We start from the raw sequence: 17,242 nt of genomic DNA, 5'->3' as shown, positions 1-17,242 counted from the left end.
GCCTCGACTTCGATCTTGACAAAAAATAGTATTTAGGAGTGGAGGTAGTGGAGATCATACTTTTAGCTCAGACTCTTCACTCTTACTTTAAAACAGTAAATTATATAACGACTATACAACTCAAAAAGATAAGTCATATCTGGAAATTTAAGCTTTTGATAAACCTAGTTCATTGGGATAATAGATTTCATTTTCTTCCACAAGTAAATTTTACATGTCCCCACTAAGTAGCTTTTTTCCAAAACTGTTATATGAGCATACTAAGCAGCGGTTTAGACCAATCGAAATTAAAATATAATCTTCCACAAGTCTTCGTGACGGAAAGGATTACTTTTAATGTTTCATCTATCCTGTTTTGCTAGGAGGCTAACCTCTTCATTCCAAAGAACGATGAGTTCATCGCTCAAGCCTATTGTTATTTTTGTTCTTGGAGGTCCAGGCGCTGGAAAAGGAACGCAGTGCTCAAAAATCGTTGAGGTATATTTCCACGTAAATTTCATGTGCTTAGGAATTCCTAAGTCGATCGTGTAAACGTGGCATATAAGCTAATATTAATTTGGGATTTGTATTTGTTATAATTATCTGTAATGCATTGTAAATCTAGAGAATCGTTGTTAGAAAAGACGCATCGAATTATATTTATCTTTTTTTTGTTTTTTTTCGTGACTAAATCAAAACACGGCTAGGTTACTTCGCAAGTAATCATCAGCTGAATTATAATTTGCGGCTGGCTAAAAGTATTGATTTTAAATGAGTCAAAAACATTTTAAATCGGTGAAAAGTTTAAAGGAATGTTACTCAGCTTCGGTAAAGTTTCCGCACAGCCCCATACTATTGTCAAAACAAATCTGTTTTTCCTATGGAAATGTATTGTTTTTTTCATTGTTTTCTCTAGTCAAGAACTGAATGCATAATTTAGTATGGGGCTGTGCGGAAATTTCACCCTGGAATATTAATTCAAATTATTCGTTTGATAAGTGTTTTTGATAAGTAAACAGGTTTTCAGTTCTTAGGTGGATTTTTTTCCACAGGTTAATTTTTAGAACTTATAATACTTTTCTTATCTGGTGTTCTCCTTTGTTGTAAAAATTCTTCTCCTCACATATCCTCCTACATATACCTGCTCTGCTACAAAGCTGTCAAAAGGGAGAAGACTTCAATCTGTTTCTAAAATTGGACTAACCATACCTAACCAACTTTTTTTTCTCATTGAACTGCTTTTCTTGTTTCATCTCTCAGTCACTGACCCAAGATCGGAACACTGTTTAGGAAAAAATTCATTTTGTGTATTATTTATTTTCCAGAAATTTGGATACATTCATTTATCAGCAGGCGACTTGTTAAGGGAGGAAAGAAACAGTGGCTCTGAGAATGGGGATCTTATAGATTCTTGCATTAAAGAAGGAAAGATTGTCCCTGTAGAAATTACCATAAGTTTGATTGAAAAGGTGAGTGTATAGGGGAGTGGGGATATTGCAGTGGTGAGGGTGCTTGCCTTCCACCACTGTGGCCTGGGTTCGATTAATGGATCTTGCTCTGAGGGCTTTTCTCTGGGTCCTTTGGTATTCCTCCTTCCTCAAAAAGAAACATTGCAAATGCCAATTCGACCTGGAAACAGTGGACAAGAAGAGCCACCTAGCAGAATGTTCACCGCTAAATCCTATTATTATTCTTATCCCATTGTTTATCTTAACCCTTTACACCCAAACATCAGTAAAGTTATTCTCCATACTGTTCTCCATACATTCATTTAAGGTGCTGACAAGGAGAATTTGTTTAACAATCAACAACTTCTTTGGCTGCTGATAATTTCCTTTATTCTCATGACCTTACTGCATGATTCAGGGGTGATATTGTAAAGAGAAATTAGATGCTAGTCACTCTTAGGGGTTAAAGGATTAAGCTAAGTGTAACCCCCAGCAGTAAAATACCAAAACTTTTGAGGAAATGAAGAAACTTCAATGCAGCCATGGCAACATTTCTGTATAGCCCATGCATTATGTCTGCCTTTTGTTAATAAAAGAAAACTTTAATGGTGAAAACATTAGATTACCTTTACGATCCAAAAACTTTGTTTTATAATAGTATGGGGTAATACGGAAATCTTTCCCATTTACATCATGCTACATTACAAAAGGGCCTGCTGCCAACAAATTTGGGAATTTGCTTGATGGCAACATAATAAATTAACTGTGACATTTATAACCTTGCAAACAAAATCTAGACCCTGGATTACATGCAGCTCCATAGCAAAGGCGGCAACTACTGTCAAATGCAGCCTGTAACTCAAATTTTGATGGTAAATTAAAAGTTATGGGATAAAATCATGGGTTTTGGTGTTTACCTATTTTTCCAGGCAATGAATAAAAGTGGTGAGAAAAAATTCCTAATAGATGGATTTCCTAGAAATGAGGATAACCTTCAAGGCTGGAATAGAGTAATGGAAGGAAAAGCTGATGTCAAATGTGTCTTAGTCTTTGAATGTTCAGAAGATGTGAGTACCTGAACCAATCAAAACTATAACTGAAAAATTCTAACAAGCAAAGAAATGGTACGTGCGGGTGGACTGCAAATTTTGCAATAGTCCACTTTACAGTTGCATGGTTGGTTGCTGAGCCTTTTAACAGGAGTGAGGCTAAGGGTGACCTTATTAAAATACAAACCTTGCTGCTTTTCAAATGTAAATTGTTTTCAATTCTTATCATACTAACTATATACAAGTCAAACCTACGCTTGATATCTATCCAATTTTGTTGATTACCTGGCCCTGGTTGTTGGAAGGTCGGATAATGCTATCCACTAGATAAATCTCTGTCTGGTGGATAGTGTCATAAGTTTTGCTATCACTTATCTGCTAGATAGCGATTTATCTGTTGGATAACGTTATCTCCCCTTTATACAACTGGGCCCTGAATAATTACAGAACTGAACTCTTCTTTTAGTTCTTTTACTGTTTAAGATCAAGTAGGAAAAAATAAATGAAAATTTGGAGGTAACTGAAAAATGTGGAGTATGGTATAATCACTCCAGATCTTTTCTTTTTTTGGTTAGGAATGCATCAGAAGAATATTGGAGAGGGGTAAATCCAGTGGACGAGCAGATGACAATATAGAGAGTCTTAGAAAGAGGTAAATATTAATTAAAGGTAAACCATTAACAAGTGGACTGAATGGTTCTCTGGGTGTTGAAACATGTTTATTTTTCAAAATGTATTGTTTATTTTATACCATGATTTAATGTGACAGTCACATTTCCTTGTTAATAAGCTACAATATTTCAATGTTAGAGTAAGATTACAACTTGTACTTGATAGGTTTGAGTATTCTCATTATCTGTTTGCTGGATGATGTATGGATATTATATGGAGATGTTACATATTAATCACTTCAGTTGAATTTTTCTTCTGCTTTGTAGATTCAACACACATGAAACACAGACAATGCCAATAATAGAACATTATGAAAAACTAGGACTTGTTAAAAAGATCCAAGCAATTAAGTCACCCAGTGAGGTAAACATATCTAGTTTTAACAATAATCATCAATTGATGAGCCTTCCATGGCACCTGTTAGTTGTAATTAAGATTAATCTGTTGTTTTCTACAAATATTGCAAAATATTGTGCAACTTTTTTTTTCTCTCAAGTAGCCAAAATTTTGAATCAAGCAGCATTCTCCCTCAATTCAAGAACCACAGGGAAACTAAATTTTATAACTGTTACAGTAAATGTTTTACCATTTGAATTTTCAAGAATTCAAAGCCATTTTTGTTGGTAGTAAGCTATGCTACATGCAGTATATTTTATCAGTTATCACGTGAATAAGAGAACACTGATTAAGGAATATTTCAGACAAAATAACCACTTGGATATCTTAAATTATTAATCAATCTTCCAGAAATAACTTAACAGCTAGACTGCTAATTTAACAGAAATCTGGAACATTGGTAAGGGAAGTCGTACATGTGTGTCGCATGTTTGTTTAACAACAACTTCTCCATGACAGGTATTTGAGGAAGTTCAAAATGTGCTTACAAGCCTTGGTTAATGAAGATTACAAGTTCATTTGGACTTTTGATGAAAAACTGTCCAGAGTACATAGAAGTATAGTTTGTTATATTGTGTAGGTACATCAAGTGGCTTCCTGTAGTGTTAACCATCACTAGTCACAAACATTTAGAGACTATTTTTAATCAAACTGCATGTTACAGTTAGGAATGCATTGTTTCACAGAATATTCATTTCTGTATCAATGAATGTAACTGGACATTTCTAAAGGGTTGGCATTTGAAAAATGAGAGAAAAGAACTGAATTGTATAAAAACTGTGATAAAAAAGTATTGTTAATGCTTGAATTTCCCAGAAGCCACCATTTTGGCTTGTATGAGGGTATGCGGTTGTCCTTGTTATCATCAGACAGGAGCTCTTTTTGGCACACAAGTCCCAGGAAAGAACATGCAGATAATGATGACAACCATTATACCTTGTACATTCAACATGGTGACACACACAGAATTCCAGATTAAAACTGCCAATATCTGTTTTCATTTTTTTTGCACTAAGTACAAAAATTACAATGTTTCCTCATTTTGAGCATCTCAAAAACTCAGATCAAATGTCTCAAAAACTGGATTTGATCTTGGAAGTTTTTCAGAATTGAGGTTTGAGAATTGAGTATTGAGGCTCAAGTTTTGAGGGACTGTCAACTTACTTTTTAGCAGTACCGCACTTTATTCTCATTTATGACAACAAAAGACAGCATTGTGGTTGCAGGGGCACATTTGCCTAAGAAAAATTAGTGCAGCAAAACAGACACACAAACTTAATGAGTTATGAATTCATGTAGCATTCTATTTTAATGATTATTGTACCATGTAAATTGACAAGAGGTGAAAGGTTAAGATTTACACATAGCTATAAAATTTAATCAACACTTAATGCTGAAAATTTTGAAAGTCAATGCTCAGTGCTCAATCAATGGTTTGGAGCCACCTTTACTTTCTTTCACCTCTCTTGAAAAATTAGTGATGCATGTATACACAAATACACTATTAGACACCAAGAACTCAAAATATATTCAGATACTTAGTGGTTGTAATTACTGTCATAGACTGCTAACTGAGGTTTCAGTTCACAAAACTGTTTAATTTAGTTTAATTTGTAGTTTCAAAAAGTGATTTTTCATATGATTATATGGACTTCAATATTAAGCATACTTGCTACTATCCATTCATGGAAAAAAAATGCAACTGAAAATTTTGTCTGCCATGTTTCTAAAATAAGCACGCAATTAAAAAAACTTTGTCTGAAGCTTTCAAACTGGCTGGTAGAGATTTTATCATAGATTCTAGGGAACTAGAGGCAAAGAAATATAATTATTGTCAAAGAGAAGACTCTGGTTGACCCTTTACACCCTAACATCAGTATGCATATTCTCCATACTGTTCCCTATATATTTCCTAAGGTGAAAAGGAGAATTTGTTTAACAATCAAGAGCTGCTTTAATTGGTGAACATTTTCTCTATTCTTTTGACCTTAAAAGTGTGATTTGAGGGTGATACTGTACAGAAAAATTAGACGATAGTCTTTCATAAGTCTCAAAGGATTAGGGGGCCTTTACACCAAAAATTGATTGCTGTATTCTTCTCTTACATACTCTGTTCATGGTAAAGAACCTGTTCACAGGCTGTTTACAATCAAGGTGATGATCAAATGTATGACAGTACCATAAATTCATTGGATCTTTTTTGATGGTTGGTCAGATACGTGGGTGGGTTAGATTGGTTCCAAAATTCCAAAATTTACAGTTGGTAGTGGGTTTACTTAGTAATGAACTTATTTCTTTCAGTCAATGGGGATGGCCTCCTAAGAAGAGAATGCTGTTGTAAAAATCCATGGTCATTTTTATCTTCTGGAGTTATGAAGGACACTTCCCCTGCAGACAAGAATTTACAAAATAAATCAACATAAAAAGGCTTTTAAAAATAAACTATGATTACTTTAAAACATAAATTATCAAGAATCTTTAACAAACATTAAACATCACTTATCATTATTGACATCTCAATTAACTGATGGGTATGTCTACAACAGGGCAAGCAACTTTTCCACGAAAGAACAAGCAATACATTACCTGGCAGGGGAGGGCAGTTACAATTCCTTCTTATCTCTAACGCCTATAATAAGACAAAATTTACCAGTACGTTAATATTGACCCCATCCCACAGTAAGTTCAAAGCTGTTAATGGTTACACTTTACCAGTCAAAGCTTTTATAGGAGCACACCATCAACACATTCACAACAACAAGTTATTTCTTTATACCTGTTGGATATCTTACACCAAACAATTTTTATAGCTTTTTTTACCTGTGGAAGTAAAGCTTCTAGATTGTCTGCTCTGTCACTATGGGTTGGATGAGTGGAGAGCCACTTTATTAACTCTGGTTTATCCATTTCTTTCTGAGTAATTGCCAATCGTCGCCAAAATCTGGGACTTTCACGAACATTAAAGCATGCCTGGGAATGGAGAAAATAAATTAGGACCTGAAAGATGATGTAAGGGAAAATTAATTTCCTTATGTTACTCACAGGTGTGAACCTATAATGAATTACCTTTAGCTCACTGCTCCAGATTACCACTGAGTGGTCAACAGGCTGTGTGACAGGGTAACTGAGTTTAAAGGTTGACAATGATGTCCAATAGCAAATGAAGCAAAGGAGTCATATTTGATTATATTAATTTTTTCGGTGCAAATCATTGCACAATTATTGCATAGTGCCATGATCTTGCTCATTGACAGTTACAACCTGCAATCAAATTGCTTAGTTCTAAATAAACTGTGACAGATTCAAACTTTTACCTTGGCTGCCATTTTCATTCCAACCTCATCTGCCTCTTCTTCTAATTTTCTTGAATAAGGAAGGTGAAGAAAAATCTGAGGAATATTTCAAAAAGTTGAAAACCTCTCTCCAAATAGAATACTGAATGCTTGCCAAACTTTTCTGCCAACTAATCTGCTATGTATTCACTCTTATTTAAGGCAACATTACCACTGGTAACTAACACTATAGTTATGTGTGACCAGAACATAATAATTTTGTTATAAATTTGCACTTACACTAAGTATTCTGTTTTGAAACCAATGAGCAAAGATAGCTGTTTCTGTTGGCAGGAGGGCCCAGAGTAATGCAAGAACTATGACAATAAACATGTTAATGAACCCACATAGGCTGACTTGCTCTGCCTGCAAAGAAAAAAACAAAACGAAACAAACACAATATGTACAATGAAAAAAAAAAAGGTTTCAACCTTCTTCACAACATTCTCATCAAAGATTATCATTACAGTTTAAATTCAACTGTTAAAGGCTTTCATGTTAGAATTAACTTTGCTCCATAGGAACATCTCTTAACACTGCACTTATAATACAGCAACAATACAAGGCTTTACATAAATCTCCCATCAGGATAAAAGTTTTGGGTGATGTGTTACATTATCATTTCTACAAACAACTATTAAAGAGAGGTAGTGAACTAATTCCCTTGCAATTGTGGGATGGATAAAGAAGAGCAATCTCTCCTTATCTCTCTCTTTGTCATCATCCTAACCCAAGAAAAACTCACATTACCAACTAGTCCTGATTAACCTTAACTTTTTTTGGAGTGACCCAAATGTAATTTCTCCTTACAATTTGACAACATTTCAAGAAGAAAGGTCAAAGATGAATTTTTTTTAAACTATTGCATATAGTTTCATTTAACACTGAATTCTCACAGCTAAAATTACAGGAAAAGTGTGGCAGATAGTATGGAGAATTAATATTTACACATTAGGAATAAAAATGTCAAAATATTTACCCCATGTTGTAAAATAGCATGGGACATCTCATGACCAAGAATGGTGGCCAGTGAGTCATCATTTGGTAACTTATTCAACATTCCAGTGAACATGAAAATCTGACCATTCTGTAAAGTAGAAAATTTAGGTTACTCACTTAAGTACAGCATTTACTTCACGTCTTTCATCTCTTTATTGGGTTTGTGGTCATTGCACTGTTTATTGCACGAACCCTTTACACCCTAACATCAGTGAGTATGTACCGGTATATTCTCCATACTGTTCTCTGTACATTTCTTAAGGTGCTGTCAAGGAGAGTTTGTTTAACAGTCAAGAGCTTTGTTGGTGATCATTTTCATTATTCTCATGACCTTAATGGGTGATTCACAGGTGAAATTGAGAGGGGAAATTAGATGCTAGTCACTCTAAAGGGTAAAAGGATTAATAGTTAAAAAATAAATAAATAAAAAGAGGAAAGCCTTGGAAGACTTACAGGCAACACAAATGCATTCATATCATCACAATTCACCACATTGACTTGCCAGGACAAATGTTCCATCTCCTTACTGCCATTCGCCATCACCAATCTTTTTGCAACCCTTAAGACTCTGAGGTGGTTGGGATCGGTCACAGGTAATATTTTGTCTGCAAATAACTCTAACGTATTCCTGTACTCTGTATTTGTTAGTTCCTCCATTTGTCGATGAGAGATTGGCATAAATCGAGTCCTGTGAGTGAATGGTGTCTCCTCTAGATGGAAAAAGTAATATGCAATACATAATCCACCAAAACCACCGACGACTATGGTCAGTCTTTCCTTCCGAAGATGAAATGATTTTGTGAGCTGTAAACGCTTATCAGCTGATAAATTATTCCACCACTTACGAAAAGATCTAAAAAATAACAGACAAATATGTTATTACCTTAAAACAAAACAAACATTGTTAATCATTAAATTAATCGATAAAGTAATCACTATATTAATACCAAGTAATGAGTGTTAATTATACGACTATCTTTTACATACATGTTTGTTTACCTTCCTCCGACGACAGCAACAAGTTTGGTCAATTTTGAAAGAGGACCAGCCAGTTTGACAAGAAGAGCTGCAAATGGAGCGGCAGATCTTGACTGACTTGTATGGAATCCTCTAACTGCATAAGAAGACCAAGATCTACAGCAAACCTGACTTAAACTCTTAGAAGGTATCGTTTGAAATAGTAGAGGTTGTTGACGGACGCAAACGAACCGACTTCTACTATTGAAAAATATTCGGACATGATTATTTAAGATACACCTTGAGTTTCTTGACAACAGTGAAGAGCAGAAAAATAAAGGCATTATTCTAAAACATTTAGCGAAGCTTTAATCTTTTTTCCTTCACTCATCCGCCATATTGTGACTATTGCAATCTTCAGAGGGGCGGTTACATAGGAGAATGGTTATTATGTTGAATATGCTGTAATCGAATGTCCTTCAGGAGTTGTAAGAGAAAATGGCGTCCAAGTTATTTAGGTGACGGCTGTTTTCTCCATTATATCGATGGAAAGGAAAGCTGTTTCTCCCGATTCTTCGACTCAAATCGCCGAGAAAAGTAAGAAGTCTGCGAAACGAAAGCACAAACACCGGTAAATACCATAAATATTTTTGTAAACAAACATCTTTCAGTCATTGCTTTGAATTCTTAATTTGTCAGAAATCGCAGTCTGATAGTTGCGAAACCTCAAGAAAGCTCTGTGACATAAGCTACGAATTATTTCGACAGTGACAGGAAGAAAAGCAAGAAGGCAAAATCTTCCAGTCCATCCCAGGATATCGAGAATAATGATATCAATACGAGGAGTAAAAATAACAAGACCGGCAATGAGAGGATCAAACATCTTACAGAGTTCCTTGATGACAGAAAAGAACTTCACAATCAGTTGTTTACCATCGTTTCTAAGAAAGAAATCAAGGAAATTATGCCGGAAATTTTAAAGGTATTGAATAAAAAGGAACACGAATCAATATAACTGTACCTGGTACAGTATAGTATAGGTTCGCACAAGTGAAACGTTTCTTATCCCTTTAACTCCTGAGAGTGACTAACATATAATTTCTCTCAACAGTATAACCCTTGCATCACACAGTAAGGTCGTGAGAATAAAGGAAATGATCACTAACTAAATATTCTCTTGATTGATAAACAAATTCTCCTTGCCAGCACCTTAGGAAATGTATAGAGAACAGTATGGAGAATATGCACACTGATGTTGGGTTGTAAAGGGTTAAACCAGATAAGGCTATGTTGTTGTCTAACCAACCAGCTCATAGGAAATATATGGAGAACAGTATGGAAATTATGCATACTGGTGTTAGGGTGTAAGGGTTTAATCTCAACTCTCACCCCCTAATTCAGCCTTACAGTTTAAAACTTCTAAGGAGAATTAGTTTAGAGGTAAAAAGGCATAAAAACAGATGGATGGGAGGCACTCAAGACTATCTATAATGTTGAAGCAAGCATATGAGACAGAGCTGGGTAAGATTTCCCCATAGTCCTACACTTCATTATTCATACAGTTCTTGGATAGAGAAATAAATTAGGAAAACAAAAAGTTGCCTTTGGAACTAATGCATTACTTTATAATAACGCAGGCTGATGTGGAACCCTTTCCCACAATATTATTGTAACATTTCTCTTGCCAGAAAGCAGATAAAGCTATGTTTTTGTCTCATCAAACTTCTCTGTCCCGTTTGCTCTCTTTGACTTTACAGATTGTCTAAGGTGCCTTGTATCCATCTTTTCTATAGTCATTTAGTTTCCTCAATCAATGTTCCTCAGAAGTTGTGTGAACTGTAAAGCTGATAGTTGTTGAGAGTTAAGAAAATTATATAATTAAAGATTCTTAAGCTCACTGAGAAATCTAAGATCATTTATTTATTTGCCACAAAATAAAGTTTAATGGAGGTTTCTCTGCTTTGCAAGTTCACTCACTACCACTTTTGTTTTGTGAATTTTCCCCCTCTGGAGTTAAGTGCATCCCTCCCCCCCCCCCCCACCTTTTTGATTCCACAATCACCTTTACCAGTGGTAGGATGGTAGGGGGTGAACTTGCAATGGGGTGAAACCTGCAGTTACCAAAACAAATTGCTAATGAGAACACTTCCCTGGCAATCCTCATGATGCACAGATCCAATACAATTGAACTTCCTTCTGCTTTTGTAGAAGTTGAGTTTCAAGGAAGTGAAGAAACTCTGTTCAGAGCAACTTGAATCATTTTCAAAGACACAGCTCAAGATTATCATTACTGGAAAAGATATGGCTTCTTCTGAAGATGAAAGTACAAAAAAGGAAGAAAATGTTGATGAAACACAGTTGAAGAGACAGACCATGAATGAGGACAGTAAAAGAGTGGAGGTATGTAGACAAACTGTTAGCAACTGTAACTACATCACAAAACAACCAACGAATGAGTACATTTAAAATAATTATAAAAACTGTGAAAGGATAAAGTAACTTTTAACCCTTTAACTCATACTAGTGATTAACATGTAACATCTTCCTATAATACCCATACATTGTCCCACAAACAGGTAATGACAATACTCAAATTTATCAGGTTAAAGTTGTCTGATCTAACACCAAATTCTGGTATGTAATTTAGATGGGAATGTAGCAGCTTGAGGGGAGAATTTACAATCAGATTGTGGGAGGGTTAAGGGAAGTGAGATACATCAAATATAATTCTGACTAAATGCTCCTTTGTTTATGTTGTTGTTTCAGAGCAAAATAAGTAAATCAATCAAAGAGGGGAAAGATGAAGAAAAGAAGGAGAAAGATATGATCATTTTCCAAGAAATGATCACAATTCCCAACCAAGAGGAAATTGATGAACTTGTGGAAGGTAAATTACTCCAAGGCATTGCAAAAATCATTTAAGTGCAGTAATTTACCTTCTAGTCCTCAGAGAGATTGTTTGCAATACTCTAAAAATAGCTTTTAATTCCTCAGACATGTTACTACAGAAAAATACAAATGAGTAGCTATGAACCCTCTACACCCCAATATCAGTATCTATATTCTCTCTGCTCTTCCCTATACATTACCTTTGGTACTGACAAGGATAATTCATGAAACAATCAAAGTTTCTTAGGTTGGTGATCATTTTCTTCATTCTCATGTTCTTTATGAATAATTCAATAGTATTTCTGTAAGGAAAAATTAGATGCTGGTCAATGTTAGTTAAACGTGGGACTAAGCTTTTCTTTCACTCCTACTTTTGCTCAGACGTGCTAATTTCTAGTCTTCTATTCATCAGGGAACAGCACTGCTCAACAGCAAACTACAGAAGATACATCACATCCTGCAGAAGGAACCGTAGATGAAGAGGCAGAACTGAGGGAACTTGAATTCCGTGCACGGGCGCTTGAGTCGCTGGTCCGCGCTCGTGAACGTCAGATGAGGACGTAGAGGTGCCATATTTGAGGCCATCGCTCGAGCCCAAAAACTCAAAGAGGTTTCAAAGAGCGTATCTGGTTGAGGCTCATATGGACAACGAGAATTTGTCGTTGGGATATGATCGTTAAGTTACTGTTCCAATAAAAAACTTCTGATGACCAAGCCAGAAGAATTAGTAAAAAAGACTCAAGGCTTTCTAAGATAAAGAGCTTTGTCAGCCTGTGTAAGTCTGGATAACGAACTTTGCGAGATAATGATGATGACTTTGGAGGTGGAAGTAACGAGAATCGAATTTCAAGTCCATTGATGTAGAATCGTCTGTTTTGGCCTTGTTTTCGAATTAGACATAAAGTAACGATTAGTACGTAGCGGGTATGAACTCAAGGAAACTATTCAGTGTCTAAAGAGAAAGAACTGGGATTGAGAACTGAGTTTTTTTCCTCATGTGGTTTCTAACAATTAAAAACGACGTTCAGCAAAATGCTTGTTAGCCATTTATTCGTGATCGGTCGATACGTTACACATTTGACAGTATTTTAGGTCAATAGAATGATTAGTTTTAAAATTGTAACAATTGTATCCATGGAGGTTAAATGATGTGGCTAAGTATGGAAGCTCTAGTTCTCCCTTGCGCTATGAAATATTTCAGGGTTTCGGATGTGCGATCTCTTTCCAAAGCCTCCAAGTAAATCAGGATCTGACGAAAAAATAAATGAATCGATAAATAATTCATTTCGAGAGCAGCTGTTTGATGTAAACAAAAGACTATGGGAACTTACAATGTGGTTACAGAAATATTACACAACAGCGGTGTCCCTGTTTAGGCATCTTGAAATCTTAAGCTTAAAAATTTTCCAAGTTTGCTATCTGCAGTAAAAAATACAGCATAGTAATGTGCGTTTTGATCAGAATCCTTTAATCACATCTTACTACAACCTCGTTCCCTCGATAAACAAAGAGAGAGGACCCTGAGAACGAGGTTGATATTGTGAATCCGTGATGATACGTCAGCTTGGTAACTTCTTCCCAATGTTAAGCCTAAGGGCAAATTGCAACAAATTGATGTAGGATCAAAGCTTGCTCAGAAACAAATCTGGCAGGAAATCTCGAAAATTTAGCCATTATAGTCATGATTTGGTCCTGGAAAAAACCACGATTCGAACTTCTGTAAACTATGGATCTAAATCTTACCGACTTCCCAACAGTAATATTCAATTTTGACCCCCTGCGATAAATCAATCCCGGGAATACAGCCGCTGATAGTACAAATGGCAGACTCCAGACCGTTGGCACCCTTCTGAACAGTTCGACTTTTCTTGCAATCTTTTTCAAAGACGCCTTTAGCTTTAGGAACTTGCTGCCAAATTCCTTGATCGGTCTTCCTGGTAACCCTTTTTATGGTAAACCATTTCCCGGGATAGCTGCAAGTCAGTTGAAGAGGGATTTTTCCTGTTACTGGAAATGACAAACGGAATGAAATTAATTGAGAATTTTTCGGTTCGCGGATTATTTGCTGACTTTTATCGTGACTCGAAAAACTTGTTAAAAATTTTTTTTTGTTTCTAAACATGTATGTATAAACTTTACCTTTGCAGCTCGGGAATCATGACGATGGTCAGATTTTCAATGAGTATTGTTAAAGTTTCATGGGCCAGTTGTGCACGAATGTCCTCACTCGAAACCCGTGAAAACTAAACCGCCTAAGGGTACTTGTGCACGGTTTCAAAGCTGAGAATGAATTTGCATTTTCAGAATTATCTTGCCATAACTGAGGCAGGTGGGTAGATAGGACTGTGTCACTGACACGAAAAAAAAACAGTTGTTCGAGAGCAGAAGCAATGGGCTCCTGTCAAGAGTGATTCTGCGGATCTCTGTTAACCCTTTCACTCCCAAGATCTCAGCAGTAATTCTCCTAACTGTCTGCCATACAATTTTTATGATGTTTGATCGGAGAATTTGGTATTGGATCAACTGATAGAGCGTACTACGCTTATAATTGATATTTCTCTTCGTTCTTATCACTTATCTGCTTGATATTGGTTGATGTTGTAAGGAGAAATTCTGTCTTGGTCACTAATGGGAGTCGAAGAGTTAAGAGGATGTTTATTCTTGGTATGAGTCATATAAGTGAGCTTCGTATGATGTCAACGAGTGAATGAGGTCGGTGACAACTAAACGCCTTTTTTAGTCTCATTAAAGCATTCTCTATCCTCTGATAAGAGGTAAAATCATTTTTCTCGTCAGTCCTAAATTACAAAGAAATCCCAACCCCATTCCACAAAGGGATGTAAAGCCATGTATCTACATTTCCCCTCCCACCCTTCCCTCTCTCCTTCACATTGCACTCACCATTGCAAGGAAGATCTTTATGCGTAAAAAGACAACGGTCACCACCTAGGTTATGAAACAAATTGAACATGGAATATTAGCGTGGGAATCTTAACAAGTCACCGATTCTTTTTTATAAAAAACAGTTGTTAAATCTCGAAATTCACTCTGTAGTTCATTACAAAAACAATTTCTACACGTAGATAATTTATTGCACAATGATTCCACAGGATATTGCCCTACAAGGGTCTATGAAAATGGCTAAATTAAGTGATCTTTCTAAAGAACCTATCAGTTCAGCTTTCTTAGCCGTTTGGCGTTTGATCTACACATCGTAATTCATGCCACAGCTGAAACTTAATATTTAGCAAACTTCTGTCATATGCTTTTGTGTGCTTTGTAAACGAACTACAGTTTGTTTGATGTTAAAAGAAATTAATATAGCTCTTCTTTGTAAGCTATTGTACGGTTTGTCTAACTTAAACAATACGTGGTTGTGCTTGGCAAGAAATTTTGCATGTCACAGGCAACTGAGCCGCTCCTAGCGCCAAGAGTACGCGCGCTTTTTTATGTACCCGCGATGATGATTCAAGAAAAAACATTCTACGTGTTATCCATTACTTTCTCACGGCCTATTAGAAATTTTTGGCGTGTCATCTCAGATTAAATAGCTGTACTATAACGTTTAAGAACTTTTAGCAAACTTATTCATATAGCTTATTTATTTTACCACTGGTTTCTAGATCTTACATCACTTTAACCTTACCCCCAATGGATCAGGTTCACGAGTTAGTATGCTTTTAGCCAAACTATAAAGAAACTGTCTGAGGAACCCAAAAGTTTCTCTTTGGCTTTCAAGAAAACTAACTGATCTTGGATCGTGTGCTTGGCGCCGTTGTATAGGTACATGTTTAAGCAAACCAATGTTTATATCGAATATATTTCATGGGTAGTGAGAATTTTAGTTAAAAGTACATCTGTTGAAATATAATATCGTGAACAAGAATACATTTAAAACAACATACAAAATGAAAAAACTAGGTATTAAGATGCATATTACAGCAAAGCCGATAAAGAACCACACATTCATTAAAACTTTCCCATATGTTGCTTAACTATTCGTCCTAAAAAAAGAAAAACGGCTTGAAGTAATGTGCCTTACTTGCTTCACATAAAGATACGATGGAAACCAGCACCACTCCTAACAAGGAAGACAGAAGAACTGAGATTCTCTTCGTAGCCATCCTTACGTTCGCTAACCAAAACACGTCAGTTTGCGCTGCAAAAAGTGCTGAGGGATGTTTACACCGTCGAAACTTTTTTCACTATTGTCTGAAGAATCCGGTGCTACTTAACTTATATTTAATTCATTCAGTCCAGGTTTAATTTATTTTGTTTGGAGCGATTGCATTGGCTGACAGTTGCGATACAGTGGTCCGACATCAGGTTTGGTTTGTTTAATGTATTTGTTTGTTGACAGTTTTTAAAAGATTGATTCGTAAGAACTGTGATGGGTCAGAAGTCGTGGATTACTCCTCCATGATAAATGCGAGTAAAAATGCGTATAGAGCAGAAAGAGGATGACGAAAACAGGTACGCATTTCGGGCTGACTTAATTTTTTTCGCGCTTCATAGTGTCTAATCAAAGACAACCCTCTTCAGTCAAGATGATTCACTAGAGTGTCACAAAGAAACTTTTCAACTCTCCATATTTAAACACGAGGGTAAATGCTTGCACAAACAAGAGTCAAATCAGTTTAAAACTGATTTATTTCAGTTATGCTCTCTCTCTTGCTAAGCAATGACTAATGTTAGAATGAGTTCATAGATTAACTGTTAAATCGCAACATATACTATTACACAGCCAAGCAGAGGGCAAATTAGTTTTAGTCTTCCTTTTGGCAATGTAGCTTACATATAGATTTAGCCAAGCCTAGAAGTGTAGTTCTCAATGATTTTCTGTTACATGCCCAATCAATGAAGTTAAGCCTCATTTGACAAGCTCTGAAAAAAAAACTCTCCGTGCTGTGGAATTTTCCTTGTTTTCGTAACATTTATACATGATTGGTCGTTTTTAAAGACATATCCAACGATACTATTGCTTACGAGTTGTTCAATCAAGAACAAAACAACGAGTTGGTGAAACGTTCAAGAATCGATGATATTCCTGTCGGAGAGTTGGGAAGCACTTATAACAAGAAAATTTTCAGTAAGGAATGACGTTAATCCACAAGTGATAGTATCAGGTCAGGTGTAACAATTCTGCTCTTCAGGTTCCAAAAATGTAATGAAGCTTTATGAATGAGACACTGAGTTTTCCGGTTGTTGCACTTAATATCTATGGTTTTCCTATTTGACAGTCTAGGTCATCGTTACCTGCGGTTTTTGGGTTTTGAGCGATTTTTACCCAAATTTTCCTGTACATTCTAGCGGATTTTCTGTTTTCTGAGATGATCTAGTTTCCCCCTCTACAGTATTAGGGTTTGCTGAAATGCGCGCAAGGAACACTGGGAACCCACAGAGCACGATTTCCAGGCGATTTGGGGAACCTTAAGGGACGATAATGTACTGGAACCTAATCTTATGCAAATAAAGCCTCTGGAATCCCGTGTCTAGTCTCGTGAACATAATGCTGACCCGA

The 17,242-nt window shown here is 36.0% G+C and overlaps 4 protein-coding genes across 5 annotated transcripts; 2 read left to right on the top strand and 2 right to left on the bottom strand.

The window, feature by feature from the left end:
* The first annotated feature begins 273 nt into the window (after nt 1-273).
* On the top strand, nt 274-5,316 carry LOC113676867 (UMP-CMP kinase). The gene is made up of 6 exons (XM_027193599.2): nt 274-477; nt 1,305-1,448; nt 2,357-2,494; nt 3,052-3,128; nt 3,415-3,511; nt 4,004-5,316. The coding sequence occupies exons 1-6, from the start codon at nt 337-339 to the stop codon at nt 4,043-4,045; spliced, it is 639 nt and encodes a 212-aa protein (XP_027049400.2). The 5' UTR covers nt 274-336; the 3' UTR covers nt 4,046-5,316.
* LOC113676869 (metalloendopeptidase OMA1, mitochondrial) lies at nt 4,824-9,261 on the bottom strand. Of its 2 annotated transcripts, none has more exons than XM_027193601.2 (8): nt 8,875-9,261; nt 8,329-8,728; nt 7,856-7,963; nt 7,117-7,242; nt 6,859-6,933; nt 6,365-6,514; nt 6,131-6,173; nt 4,824-5,932 (listed from the first exon to the last, which is right to left on the bottom strand). In XM_027193601.2, exons 1-8 carry the CDS (start codon nt 9,174-9,176, stop codon nt 5,817-5,819), a joined length of 1,320 nt encoding a protein of 439 aa, XP_027049402.2. In that variant the 5' UTR covers nt 9,177-9,261; the 3' UTR covers nt 4,824-5,816. The 2 variants fall into 2 exon arrangements, with proteins under 2 accessions (XP_027049402.2, XP_089043148.1); XM_089187022.1 differs by having other exon boundaries at nt 6,365-6,541; nt 8,875-9,251.
* Nucleotides 9,262-9,311: 50 nt separating this feature from the next.
* LOC113676870 (uncharacterized) lies at nt 9,312-13,002 on the top strand. The gene is made up of 5 exons (XM_027193603.2): nt 9,312-9,463; nt 9,601-9,814; nt 11,041-11,232; nt 11,599-11,719; nt 12,134-13,002. Exons 1-5 carry the CDS (start codon nt 9,378-9,380, stop codon nt 12,283-12,285), a joined length of 765 nt encoding a protein of 254 aa, XP_027049404.2. The 5' UTR covers nt 9,312-9,377; the 3' UTR covers nt 12,286-13,002.
* LOC113676868 (uncharacterized) lies at nt 12,755-15,967 on the bottom strand. The gene is made up of 4 exons (XM_027193600.2): nt 15,764-15,967; nt 14,623-14,667; nt 13,465-13,728; nt 12,755-12,970 (listed from the first exon to the last, which is right to left on the bottom strand). The coding sequence occupies exons 1-4, from the start codon at nt 15,843-15,845 to the stop codon at nt 12,891-12,893; spliced, it is 471 nt and encodes a 156-aa protein (XP_027049401.2). The 5' UTR covers nt 15,846-15,967; the 3' UTR covers nt 12,755-12,890.
* Nucleotides 15,968-17,242: the final 1,275 nt, after the last annotated feature.

Source organism: Pocillopora damicornis, chromosome 11 (assembly GCF_964200805.1).
Source record: "Pocillopora damicornis chromosome 11, jaPocDami1.2, whole genome shotgun sequence".
Classification (NCBI taxonomy): domain Eukaryota; kingdom Metazoa; phylum Cnidaria; class Anthozoa; order Scleractinia; family Pocilloporidae; genus Pocillopora; species Pocillopora damicornis.
Note: the sequence above shows the minus strand (reverse complement) of the source record. Positions and strands in the feature narration are given on the sequence as shown.

Bases quoted from the DNA above. Each gene is read 5' to 3' on its own strand.
- LOC113676867 (XM_027193599.2), top strand. From the start codon at position 337: ATGTTTCATCTATCCTGTTTTGCTAGGAGGCTAACCTCTTCATTCCAA. The intron at 478-1,304 runs GTATATTTCCAC...TTTATTTTCCAG, and splicing joins AGTGCTCAAAAATCGTTGAG to AAATTTGGATACATTCATTT. The intron at 2,495-3,051 runs GTGAGTACCTGA...TTTTTTGGTTAG, and splicing joins TCTTTGAATGTTCAGAAGAT to GAATGCATCAGAAGAATATT.
- LOC113676869 (XM_089187022.1), bottom strand. From the start codon at position 9,176: ATGCCTTTATTTTTCTGCTCTTCACTGTTGTCAAGAAACTCAAGGTGT. The intron at 6,934-7,116 runs GTAAGTGCAAAT...AATATTCCTCAG, and splicing joins TTCAAAACAGAATACTTAGT to ATTTTTCTTCACCTTCCTTA. The intron at 6,542-6,858 runs GTAAAAGTTTGA...ATCATCTTTCAG, and splicing joins GAATGAAAATGGCAGCCAAG to GTCCTAATTTATTTTCTCCA.
- LOC113676870 (XM_027193603.2), top strand. From the start codon at position 9,378: ATGGAAAGGAAAGCTGTTTCTCCCGATTCTTCGACTCAAATCGCCGAG. The intron at 9,464-9,600 runs GTAAATACCATA...TTATTTCGACAG, and splicing joins AAACGAAAGCACAAACACCG to TGACAGGAAGAAAAGCAAGA. The intron at 11,233-11,598 runs GTATGTAGACAA...TTGTTGTTTCAG, and splicing joins AGGACAGTAAAAGAGTGGAG to AGCAAAATAAGTAAATCAAT.
- LOC113676868 (XM_027193600.2), bottom strand. From the start codon at position 15,845: ATGGCTACGAAGAGAATCTCAGTTCTTCTGTCTTCCTTGTTAGGAGTG. The intron at 13,729-14,622 runs GTGAGTGCAATG...TGTCATTTCCAG, and splicing joins TAAAGATCTTCCTTGCAATG to TAACAGGAAAAATCCCTCTT. The intron at 12,971-13,464 runs GTAAGATTTAGA...TTTTTTCGTCAG, and splicing joins ATATTACTGTTGGGAAGTCG to ATCCTGATTTACTTGGAGGC.